The sequence below is a fragment of the Patagioenas fasciata genome, chromosome 2, assembly GCF_037038585.1.
Source record: "Patagioenas fasciata isolate bPatFas1 chromosome 2, bPatFas1.hap1, whole genome shotgun sequence".
NCBI lineage: Eukaryota > Metazoa > Chordata > Aves > Columbiformes > Columbidae > Patagioenas > Patagioenas fasciata.
The window spans coordinates 24,420,057-24,433,882 of record NC_092521.1 but is presented as its reverse complement, the minus strand read 5'-3'; the positions used below and the strand labels follow the sequence as shown (position 1 = coordinate 24,433,882).

At 35.5% G+C, this 13,826-nt stretch overlaps 1 protein-coding gene across 3 annotated transcripts in view; it reads right to left on the bottom strand.

Moving 5' to 3' along the window:
• Positions 1–13,826, bottom strand: part of STK3 (serine/threonine kinase 3) — a 143,135-nt gene that overhangs the window by 40,842 nt on the left and 88,467 nt on the right. For all 3 annotated transcript variants that reach the window (XM_071803915.1, XM_071803916.1, XM_065830627.2), the window contains exon 10: positions 9,015–9,190. In XM_071803915.1, the coding sequence (XP_071660016.1) occupies positions 9,015–9,190 (176 nt within the window). The remainder of the gene's footprint in view (positions 1–9,014; positions 9,191–13,826) is intronic.

Genomic DNA, 13,826 nt, shown 5'->3' with positions numbered 1-13,826 from the left:
AAAAAGCCTCACTTTTTTCACCAGAATTAAAACATCTAGTGCATAGCAATGCTACAACTCCCAATAAACAAAAGTAAATGTGGGCTATAGGCACCTATAGGTAGAGATATAATGTAAAAGTATAACATTTAGATAAATTTAATGTATACATTTAACACATTACTAAAATACAGGTAAATCAGAATAAGTATATTGTTATAGAAATACAGATTTTGTTTTCAGGTTTCATAGGAGTTCCTTTTTCTCTCTGAATTATGCAAGTTATAAGAAAAGGAAATAAAATCTATATGTAAACCAAAATATTCTGGGCAACCCCTTGTTTAGTGAATGTATACTAAGCCAGATTTGACCAGATATCTGAAGATACTAATCCTAAATAACAACTCCAAGTATCACAAGCCCCCTGCTTTAAGTCAATGCCTTAATGCAGAAGTCTGTCTTCAAATTCTACAAGTTATTTGCAAACAAAAACCACATAGAATTTTTTCCATTCTTCATAAAGCTCAAGAGTATTAAATGTCAGTCATTTAATTTCCAGTATTTTGTTTATGAAATATTGTTAACATCTATGCTTAGTATATATGCTACACATGATATTTATTGGCTGCCGATCAAAACATGAGGCACAGAAAACTCATATAAGCTTTTGGAATATTGAGAGTTAGCCACATGGACAATGAACTAATAAAAAAAATTGTTTCTGTTACATTGCTAGAATCCTATCTGACAAGTTCTCATGCTCACATTCGAGTGCAGTAAAAAATTTAAAAATGGTAAAAAAAGGCTAAATTGGAAAAAAGCGCCCTACGTTCTTTACCAAACCACATAATGAGGAATTCCTCTTCAAAACTAAGGAGTCGCAAAAATTACCTTAAAACACTCTTGCAAAATTCAAGTCACCCACTCTCCTGAGGCAAGTTTTATTTTTACTTCTTTTCATTATCATTAATCATCATAGCAAGAGCAGGAGAACAGATTTTGTGTCTCAGTTGTTAATTTGCATGATAATGTCATAAAGATGATTTCCAAGAATTCTGCCAAAACCCTGAAGCAGAACACGCACCCCTTGGTGTCAGCACTTGGTTTGGAAATCAGACATTACACACAAAGGTGTGGTACACTGTCTTGACGTTAACAGTGATTCATGAAACATGGAAATTATTTGGATTAATATCTCTCTCACACTTTTTTTTTTTAACTAAAGAAAATAGAATAGAGAGATCTGAAGCCGGATGAGTTTGATGGACTGAAAAGGATAGTCTAAAAACTGTACAGCCAAAACTGTTTTTTCCAAGTATTTCAAAGCTCTTTCTAGGCTATACACATTACTTAGATATTACGCAATTATCTCTAAGAGGTATACTAGTACAGACAACTGGTTACTAAGGCAACAAGATGTTACATTAAACCAGCCGCACTGTCCCAGCTCATCAGCTTCACTCATTTCTTTCCTTTACTCTCCTTAAGCTATGCATCAATTACAGACCTGCTGTATAACTGAATATAGACACGAGAGCTACGATTCAGTCTCTCCACTCAAGCTAATGAGGAAAAAGAAGGGGTTTAGAAGATGCAAGCATTTAAACTCTTTGGAGTGAAGTGGCTTCATTCTTAATTCTATGCTAAGAATTTGAAAGTTAGCTGAAAAACCAGTTTTAAAATAGTTTTTTGTGAGAAGACATCTTGTAACTAAAAAACACATTGTGCATTGAAACTATTTGACACGATACAAAAAGACAGCAGGGATGCTTTAAACTTTTGGGAGAGAAAACATGGTTAGGTTTTATTGACCAAATCTTGGCTGAAATTTTCCAGAGGCAGACACATGTTTGGAAACACAAGTTGACTGCTAATTGCAAAAACTGTCAAGGTCACCCAAGGTCTAGCTCCTCCAAAATATTGATGCTCCTAATTAACAAATTAAGTATGTCATTATTTTTGAGATCTTTAGCTTCTAAGACCGATGTGTTCTCAACATGTTTTATGATTACAAACATCAGCCACCAGCAGATTAATAAAACACAGGGAATAAGGCCATTGCAAATGTTTACCAGAGGAGGTCACCTACAACAACCCTCTGCTCCAAGTGGGATCAGCTCCATCAGAACTATCCCTGACAAGTTTATCTAACCAGGTCTTCACCACTCACAATACGGGCAACTTCTGCAACCCTCGGCAGCAACTTGCTGTCCTACACTGTTTTCCTATTAGACATTCTTCTTAATATCTAACTTCAAATAAATTGCTGCAATTAAAGGCAGAGTTCTTGTCCTATCTTCAGACTACACATCAATAATAAGTAAAAATCTTCACTTCTGTTTTTCACATTCAAGAACGCGAAAAGTTTTTTTGGACTAGAAGGCTGTTTTCTGTGCTCTTTTAGGACACAAAATTCATACAGTCTGTGTTAGACGGCACGATTCACCTTCTAAAACTACAAAAGCACAGTACCGGCACTTTGGCATGAATGAATCAGCGATCAGAGTAACAGCTTTAAAATAATCCTACAATTTAAGCTAAACAGAAAGGATTGATTCTGTTTACAGCCTAAACAATTTAGTTATATATAAGACCAAATTACTAGGCTTGGTTTTCAATTATTTACTTCTGTAATAATAGGGGAAGGGACATACTGAAAGAGAAAAGATCCTGTATTCAATACCAGTTGGAGATACACTCTGCACAGACAGTGTATTCCCCTACTTTCTAGAAGAAAAATAATTCTCCTTTTGTGGTCAGAATATACAAATGGGATTTAATTAAATCAATCGGATTTTGACTTGCAGAGTTAAAAAGGAAAAAAGTGTATAATAAGTTGATCTGCTCTCTTTGCCTAATGCAGAGAGGGGAAAAAAAGGCAGCAATACATTTTTAGTTTACATGTCAGGCTGGCACAACCTCCCGTTGCCTACCTGAACAGCTGCATGATAAGCCTTAAAAACCATGACCGTGACCTGCAAACCATCCACTCCTAACATGAGTATCTCTCCCAATGAACTACCCCACACCTGCCATTTTTTAAAATAACCACTCAACACACAAGAAGTTTCTGTACCAGCCACCTATTAAAAGAGGTACAGAAAACTTTCCCTGCTGAGGTTCACACTGTCCTCACCAAATGAGCTAGATAAAGCATATAATATCCATTATATTCAATTTTACAGTCTCTCCTGTTAGCTGTTTCTGAACTAAAATGAATGAAATTATGTGTGCAGACTGTCAACACCACTAATACTTCTGTTTATCCCATATGAAAACTCAGAAACCTAAGTTTCACATTTGCTTAGTTAAGAAAATTTTCTTCCTGACAGCATCCTTCATGATATTCAAGCAACTAATTAAAAAAGAAGCAAAATGAATACTTGTTAATACTTCATTTAAATTTTTTAAATTACTTAGAGGAGAATTTGAAATGTTTTTAAAAAGATTGAATACATTCATTCCCAATAATTAGAAAGAAGGCTGTACAAACAAACTCATCTGCTGCCTGAATAAAATCAGGGTAAACCCAGCCAAGGTTTTGAACCAAAAACTATTTCCAATAAGGCTAATGCAGCCTAGCTTTATTAGTGAAGTTTTAATTAAATTCTATATGGTCTTCAGTCATTTTATGGTATTTACTTTCTTACCGAATCAATTGTTACATCATACATTTATAAATGTTAAATGAAGTGCTTAGTATCTGCAATACTGTTATTTCACAATGATTATATTCTAATGTGTTTGTTCTGGTTGAAACCCAGAGAAATCTTCTGTGTAGGGTAACAGATGGCTTTTTAAATTTTTGTTGCTATTCCAGAATCTTTAAGTCACCCAAAATGCATCTATTTAAACATGATACTGCAGTTACTGCAAAACACGATCTACATGTTCACTGTTTAATATTTAACAAGCTGGATACCATTCTTGTTTGGAAATAATTCTACTAAAGACAGAAATCACTACCATAGCATTGCTATAATAAATAGATTTGCCTTTTTACATTTTGTCATCTCATAACAAAAAGTAAATGACTCATTTAAAATGAAATAATATATTCAATCAGTGAAAATGAAGTTTAGTAACACATTCTGAATCATGTTAATTCACAGGTATCAATTAGGTATCACTTTACTATAGTTCATGCAAATCCTTGGTTAACATTATGTCCCACATTAATACACATTAGTAAGGGGCAGAAGGATTTACAGAGCAATTTCACATCTTAATGAGACGTAAAATGTCATGATATAATAAAGACATAAGCAGCAAGTTATTTAATAACACGTACTCATAGCACATTGATCTAGCAAGTGAAGATTTACCTGTTCTTCCCCACATAAAAAATTCCAGCACTTCTCACTTATGAAAAATTCATGTTTTTGGTGAAAACTATGTTCTATAATGCCCATTAAAATGTGACAAATGCTACACAAATATCACAAAATCTTCAACGGTGATAGATAAAAAAAACTGCAACACCACATTGCAGTGATACTGCTCATTTAACACACAGCTCTCTCCAGCATGTCCGTATCTCGTGGAGAACATTCCCCATGGAAAGAACCAAGCTATCATAATAGCAACACGCTCATACGAATACATAATACCTATAAAAAACAGCTATTCTTAAAAGGACTGGGCACTTACAGGGTCATAACAAACACATCATTTTCTCTAATTCAGTACTCTGATCTAAACTGTTGACTTGCGAGCGAAGACTAAATTGGGCCCATTAAGCCATAAAGCCTTATTATGAAAAGCTGCTTATATCCTGCACCGTTAACATTTCTATTCATATCATACCCATACACTATACAGCTTTACCACATCTTTACTTATTCAAAGACTTTCTGCTGCTTTTTCTCACAATAAGCAGTATCTTGTTGATTAGACTGTCATCAAGGTTTGCTGTGAATGAAACAGCGATAACTCCAAGTAAAACTGACAGAATTAGGGTTAAAAATATTGCATTAATTTTTCCACCTCCTGCATGCCCTTAAAAATAACAAAAATAGATAAAAGCATTGCCTATATTCTGATAGTATTAACTGAAAAATGAAAATCCACAAAAATCCTTGATTGTGATATATAAACATTTAATACAAAAGCTAAAGTTTGAATAAACACTAGTTCGTGGTTTTTTGGTAATATTTAAATCCAATTAGAGTTTCAATACCACCACTTCAGAAGTTGAAGTGAAAAACCACATTTAGAAGTAATTCCCCAGAAATACGTTTCCCTAAGATTCACTGATACAAAAGACCCATACTTCTAGGTTTCAGAATTTATCATGAGACAGCAAAAATAGACAATAAAGTAACTGAAAATAAAGTTTAAAAAAAAAAAACTCTATACAAATTCATACTCACAGAAAACACAAATGTCTAGGATTGTTTGAATATTTTTAAAAGAAAAACAAGAAGAAACTTTGTATAAAACCCCCAAACACCTCTTATGCATGGAGAAACAGCAACTTACTCCCCTAAAGCATACATAACAGGGTAAATTTTGAATAAAGTAATATTTAAGGTGACTATGCAGTACTAGAATTAAATCTAGTTAAAATTAGTTGCCATATACTTAATCCAATACAACACAAAACTTGAAGGTCTGCAGCAGCAATTTTTTCTCATCAGTTCATGGAATATGACATCAATAACCAGCACAGATTGATCACGGAGCTGAAGACTCACAGGACCAACAGAGATGGATCTCAAATTCCCATACAGCATTAGTGAAAAAGAAATAAGATCAACTTTTGAATTTGAAAACAGATGTCTTTCAACAGTGAAAAATAAAATAGAAATATGTGCTTAGCAGAAGAAAAAGCACTGCTAAATTTACTTTTCTTAAAGCTCAGATTGATGACCAAAGCATCTTATTTTCTTGGAAAAGTCCTCTACTTCTATTTTCATTGGCAAGGAGTTTTTAAAATATTGATGTCAGGGCAGAAAACTATGCCCAGACAAAAACTTTCAAACCAGACCTAGTGCTAAATTCAATTTGCATTAGTTTATACATTCGTTTATCCACCTTATGAGAAAGTTTTCCTGTATCATTTATTTACATTATCTAAAAACATCAGCAAGTATGTAAAACTAACTGCTATATCTCAATCACATGTATTTGTACATGTAAATAAACAAAATAACTGTTTTGATCTATAAAACAGTAAAATATACTAGGAATATGATAAAATATTACTACGACCTAAAGCAAATACACTATTTGGCCACAAAAATTAGCTCCCAATTCTGCATGTCTCACATTATATGTAGAAATAAGCAAACTGATTAGTTGCAGGGATTTATAAGGATTGGTTTTGATTCCTTTTCCCTTCTCCCTCCCACACCAATGGTATTTCTGCTTCTTTAGTTTATGCTGTAACAGACACATAAACTAATAAACATCTAAGTCTTTCCATTCAATACACTGGAGTATCAATTCTTCGCATGGCCCTGTCACTCTGCCCTGGCTCACGAGTAAATCCCTTATGTGCTGTCAGCACTGCCTGCTATATGTGGCTCACAAGGGTATATGGGTAAGAAAAAAAGTGTCACTCAGCAAATGAGTTTGGGGATCTCCAACTTACAGACCATCCGTCCTCTTCTACGTAGAAAGCTGAAGTACTATTAGAATATACTAGGATTAAGTTAGATGTTGATCGTTTATATTTTAGTTCTGGTGTATCAGTCTCTTCTTTCAATACAATTATGACTGTCAGCGTTTACTGTTAGGATTCCTTTCTAGATCCCATTAAGGTTAATTCCAAACAAAATAGAATGGAGTTATTTAGTATAAAAAGTTTCCATTATTTATCCTTTTCATTAATTATTTAAAGACTTCATGTCAGCAACAGAAAACTTTCATGTTGATCTCACAAAGAGCAGGCAATATATTATGCATGCTGCCCACTGATTTATCCTTTCAGAAAGTCTCTTGCAGGCCACTTACCAATACTGCCACTTGCTGTCTAAAATATAAATACAAGTGCTTCTAGAATATGTAAATAAATAATAATTGCCTATGGTTCAAGCCAGCAGGCTGTTAAAACCAATACCCTCTGTGCCATCAGCTGGTACCAGATGCTTCAGAGAAATGTACTCTTGAGTGGCCTACTCTGAAGCAGTACATCCATTATTGAAGAGTCTTCCTGAACTCTTTCTTAGGTTGGCTTGCCTACAAAGTATTTGGCTTTTGTCATGCCGAACACAAAATCCCCGTTCCCCCAACTGACTAGATAATGGCCCGTGCAAATGGCTATTTACTCTTTTTTTAAATCCTATTTGGTCTTCAGTCAGAACCATTTTGCAGCAACAAGCCTTGCCACATTGCCTTGTGAGGAGGTCAGGGACAAAGTGCACATCTTGTAACTTCCATGAGACACTGGAACAAGCTGCCCAGACAAGCCATGGATGCCCCACACGCCGGCAGCTTTCAAGGTCAGGCTGGACTGGGCTTTGAAAAACTACCAAAAGATGTCCCTGCCCATGGCAGGGCGTTGGACTAGATAATCTTTAAATGTCCCTTCCAACCCAAACCATTCTATCAGTCTAGGATTCTGAAGTCTTTGAGCTGCCAGTCTATGACAAGGCAAGGTTTGCCTACACCACAGGGAACAGTTAGCTTCTAAAGATCAGACCTCTTCAGATTTGGTTCTAAGACAAATTTCTATTTCAAGAAGGCAACTTCATATGTATAACCAATGTCAAAAAGTTCCACAGGATTATACATGTGCAAATTATTCATGAATAAGCACTTACAGAAGTAGGGTCTTAGCATTTACAGGAAGAATAATTTTTGCTTGCATTTCTTATTAAGTAATGGAAAAGGTAGGATGAATTTTAAATTGAAGTGTTATAAGGTCAATTTTCTTGCTACTATAACCACCCCACTTAAATAACTGCCGGTTATTTTCCGGTGAACAGTGTAAATAAATATTCTGTTTGTCAATTATCAGGATGATGACTACATTTTACGGAGGGAAAAAAAAAACAAAAAACCCACACACCTAAAAAACCCCACCTAACCCAAAATCCAGCTTAATCAAAACTCTCCAGCAGCAACAATTAGCACTGTGCTATTTAACTGGCTTTACTCCAATAGCTTAAATTTAAGAGTCAGCTTTATGTAGAAATGCAGTAAGTGAAAAAAATCCCACACCTACAGCTGTCGCCTAAAATTAAACACAACATTTTTTCTCCAAATCCCAAGAGTACTTTCAAAAAGGTGCCATGTGATCATACTTAGCTACTGTACTGCAGTTAAGAACATGTTTAATCTATAAACCAAATTCTTTCATTCAAACATGTTAAAAAAATTACTAAAGGTGAAAACTAGGTATAGTTATCTATGACTATCCAAACAGCAAATATTTATTTCATTTTTAAGAGCAACCTACAACTTTGGAATATTTTCTTTTTGCACCTGCTATAATTTGCATCATAAGCAACAAGAAATAAACTACACATATTTTGGAGGAGAAAAAAACCCACCCTAAAATAGACAAACTGGTGTTAGATGGAATAATTCTATGCAGAGAGATGTGCGCTATCGGAACAGTACAAACAAGCTGGCTTGTGCAAAATAGTAGGTGATTTTAACCATCTCCAAGGAGATGGATTAAATGGTTCCAATCCAGTTTAAAACGCTTATCATTTTACTGAGATACTCAGCAAACATGACAACAATACTCCATGTCTGTAGCATTTTTTTTTTCAATAGAACTGGTTCAAATTCAAAAGTTGTTATAACACATAAATTATAAAGAACGAAAAAGACTAAAAAGAAAAAAAGGAGTTAGAAATAAGTATATTCATAATGCCACATGTCACTCCTCACTAAAAGGTCCTGCATTAAGCAAATATACTTAATACAATAACCAGGAGACATTAAGATTCAATAATTGGACAGTATTCTTCAAAGTGTACTTATTTTACTCTTAGTAACATGGTTATAGAAAGGGATTAAGTACTTTTGGCACATATAAAATAAACAGCATGCAAGAAAGTAAACAATAAAAATGTACTTACGAAATCAAAGTCGCCATCTTGAGGGACTTTCCAGTTATCAGGGAAAACATTTTTGGATATGTGGTAAGGTTCGTGCATATTCTGATTACAGTTTTCAGGGCTTTTATTCTTGGAATCTTGTTTATCGAAGTAGTCCATGAAAGAAGGTCTTTGTACTTGTGGTGAAGTAGCATTTCCTTAGTTGAAAGAAAAAAAAAAAGGGGGGGGGGGTGTAAATATTTACTGCACTACAAAATAAACTCAATTTATTAATTTTCTTGGACTTTACAGAAACTAATGGAGACATTTGTATCTGGTGCAAGCCTCCATTTGTCCCCTGAGGATCTTCGGCATAAATTCTCATAGCCAAAGAATGGTATTTTTGAAGCAAGATACAATGTGGAGAAATGTTCAAGACATTTCAGAGTTGCACACACAAATAATATTAGAAGTTACTTCATGTGATATCTATCTGTTGTTATAGAGACTGAATAACATGAGGTACTAAGCGTCCCTTTGGGCATTGAATGCCCCTGACTTCCAGGCCTGGTCCACAGGCACTCATAGGAAAGCAGCAGAGTTTCATCCATTTCAAAGATGTGATTTAAAAAATACTTAGAACGCAAACTTGCAAGAAACAACCACACAAAGAGTGTTTAGACACCACTTAATTAAATTCATTGCCAATGAGGATTCTCAGGAAATTATGGGATCACACCCTGCAGATAGGTGCAGAGCACCTTCTCTCTATAGTGGGGAAACTCCGGGCCATTTTTGTCATCGTCTACATGCCTGCAAAAGCTTTACGAAGCAGACTAAGATCAGCGTGAATTCCTGTTCTATCATCTTTTTCATGAAACTAAATGTACAAAAATTTATCTACAACCCTAAATGACTGAAATTTGTTTTCATTTGTGGGATTTCAAAGCAAGTTCTTTACTAAATAGAACAATAAATAAAACATAAGAAATGCTTTAGTAGTTCTACGTAACTGTCACCTCAGAGACTATGTTCTGCATAGCACTGACTCACGAAATACGTATTTGCTTGCAGTGTAACACATTCTACACATAGAGAAATATGAGGCCCATTTCCACAAGTAAAATGTGAAACAGCATGAGAAATATAAACAAGCAAGCTAAAACACACAAAGAACAAAGAGAACAAAAACCACGCACAAACAAAAAAAACACCCCACAGGTAGAACAATACTTTTCAATTATAATAAAATAATTAATAATTTTTATTCGAACTACTTGTTCTAACAACTGAAAAGGAAAAGTACTGTTAATATCTTTTGATCTTGTGTTTAACATGATCCCTACGACTTGCTTATCTTCATATCTGGCTTGACGTTTGTTTTTATTAATTCACTATGTGGGGTTTTTTTGTTGTTGTTCCACTCTTATTTCACAGTTTATTTCATCATCTCTTCCTGTGGTAACCCATTCCCTCTGTCTCAAGATCTTTTAATTCATTTTAATTTTTTGCACGGTTAATAGTGGCCTATTTTTTTCATGAATGTTTATTTTTGTACTGCCGTCCTCTATAGCACATTGACTTGTTCTTTTCTTTCTGCTTTTTCTACATCATTCTGTTCTAGTAAGATTTCCTCTGCCTTTTTGAATGTGGTGTTCTACTGTCTTGCTTATACCGCACTTGACTTCAGTTGCTTCTCTTTAGCTTCAGAATGATTCCTCCATTCAGTCTGACAGATTTCCACATACCCCATCTCCTCTCCACATTTTTTTCCCTGTTTTTCTCTCAGTTGTTTCCATATTCTTTTCTAATCCTAGATCATAGTTATCTCTACTCACCGTCTTTTAATTAATGACAGCTACAACTATACAAAAACATTGAGTCAACTAAACTCCAGGTTGAATTTAACAGAGCACATAGCAGATACCCTTCGCCAGAATCTCCCAAGTTTACCCACAATGAACTCAAGATCATTTGAATGAGGTTTCTAGATTTCTTGAGTCTAGGACTCAGGAAGGGATAAGAAGTAGACAGCAGGGATGCCAAATAACTACAGAAATAAGCACCAAAGGGCAAAAATGGAAAAATCTAAATTTTAGCAAAGCATAAACTTAGAAAATAGATCCAAGAGAAGGCAGCAGTATAAAAGCGGTGGAATTAAAAACAGAAATACAATGCATTTTCTTAATACTAACTTCTTATTTGCTGATCGCTACCCAAAAACCCTGGAACTATTTGTACCAAAAAGATAGGACAACGCATTGCTGGCCTTTCACAACCAATATTTCTCTTCTGCTGAGATGGTTGTACTTATGTTTCATCCTTGAGACATACTTATAAACAAGAAGATTACAAGTGTCTCTGTTAGAAACTCTGAAGTACCAAAATGTTGGCCCACTAAAGGTAAAATAGTCTCCCTCCTCTCATGTAACAGAAAATATTTAAGATTTTCCAAGCGCTGCTTTTAAGTTTTAGAGCTATTTATAAATGTCTTCCTGATATATGTAACAGAAGACCGTCTACACATGTAAAACAAACCAACCTCTCCAAATTCCTTCTTATCAAATGCATATTAAGGCAAGTGGGTCAACAGGCCTGAAATTACTCTGAAATTAGCAAAGCACTTTTATTTTACACTTTGAGGACTTGTTCTACTTGTTTTGATAAATAATAATGTAGAATTCACTTCTGATTCAAATTTAGTGCAGTTAACCCATTTAAATGAACAACAGCTGCTTTCCTTCACTGCAAATACGAAAACTCTCACACAAATGCAGAAATATTATGTTCACAAAACAACGGCATCGGAGGTGTTTCCAAGTTTGCTTTTTTCCCAGTGTTAAAAAAAATGAAGGTTTTATTTAAAGATTTATTTTTAAGGTTTTTCTTTTTACAAGTAATTAAATTAAAATGAAGATACTTTTTTTATATCTCCAGCTAACCTAACACAAGCAAGTTTAGTTAACATTTCATGGAAAATAGGGTAGGTTGACACCTACTTGTTTAAATGCCCTTTGAAGGCTCCTACCTGTTTTGTACTGATTTCAGAAAACCATCAGGTTCTTTATGCCAGAGTAAACTGATTTGGTTGCACTTTTTTTTTCCCCCCTCAAAAGGCAAGGTTATTAGAAGACCATTTTGGCCTGAAAGCAGTTTTTCTAACTTTCATTTTAAACAGAGTAATGGTGTCTTGTCGACTGTCTTTCAGAAACCAAGAGATTTAAAAGTACCATACATAAAGATTCCTTTAAGGACACTTAATTCATTTAACTATCCAGTAAGTTACTTTCTACACATGCTATATATTTGCAACGAAAGTCTGCAGCACAATCAGTATCACTCCACACTTGCACTGGAGACATATTGTGCAATAGCCTGTTCCATTCTAATAGGATTTGGATTTTCCAGTTCTTCTCATTTTAGTTCACTCTTCCAACAAGAGATGATCATGTTTAAAAATGTTTGCCACAGTTTCAACATTTAAAAATATCAGTCTCTTTCATCATCTCTGTTCTTGCCTGCTCCAGGACTTCAAGATGGCTTTGGGAAGAAAGTCACAATAAAAACAGCAGCCTGAGAAACTGCTGGCAAGTCATGGAACAGAAAGACCACCATAGACGCTGAAAACATACATTCTACCTCCCCAATACCCCTGACAGAAATACAGCCAACACGGATGTCCCCAAATAGTTATATGCAAGATAATTTCTTCCAAGAAATATGCTGGATAAAAAGAATGAGGCAATGATATAATACAACACCAACTCTATTACACTCTTTCAAAAACGTATAATATCTGAAAGAAATAATTCTAAACACGCATTTAAAAATAAGAAGGAATGCACATTCCATTCTAATACACGTTTTGATCAAATTAAATGATGTCATCTATAAAGAAAAATGCTTTTGTAGTGAGGTATTTCAAAAATAAGGGTGTTTCATTAATATTAAATTGATTTGAAATTCATTAAAAGTTCTGCTGTTAGCTGTTCAGTTTCTGTACCCTATGTTGGGTTGAACCACATTCCCCCATGGTGGTCAGGCTAACTCAGGGTCAGCTTGCTGGCAAAACCCACGTTTGCCTTACCTTGGCAGGTGGAACCCACCTCTCCACAGCAGTCCATCAAAGAGGCCCCGTGGTTATAGAAGTCAAAGCTCTGTCAACAACACTAGAGGCACAACCGAGTGTTGACCCATAGGATGGATACACACCCACTTCTCCAAGGCTTTCCCTTCACCCTCATGATTGAGAACATACTCAAAACCCTGGAGCCACTCTTGAGGTCACTCTCAAGGTCTCTGGTAGCATCTCTGGCACATGCCCATGTGGATAGGCAGCAGGAGACAACAGTGCAAGCACTGGAAAAGCCCTGGCAGTCTTTCAACATTGAGGGGCTGGACCCTGGGAAAGAAACAAGTTTTCCTAGATAGCAAGTAAGGTCAGCAAATAAGGCCACCCACATCCTACGGAGGGAAACGTTACACAACACCTTCCTGGGAGGGGGCAGGTGGTGGTGGTGGTGGTATTTTGTCTGTTTATAATTTCCTATAGGAAGTCTGTAAGTCCTCCTCTCACTGTTACTGCCAAGGCACTGGACCCCTTCCACAACTGCAAATCTACAAATGAAAGATTTGCTCCTTTTGCCATAAGCCACAAGTTTCCACAGCCTTCTCCATCCTGGGGATTTCCATCTGCCACTTGATTGAGGAACGTTTCCAGCTGCTGCTGCCTTTCCGTGAAGTTAGGGGATCAAGCTCTCCTGCCTCCAGTGCTTCTGAGAAGATCCTGTCAGAAGCCCTACTACCTGAAAACATGTTGCTTTGTCACTACTAGAGTGAGAAGCTGTATTGCAA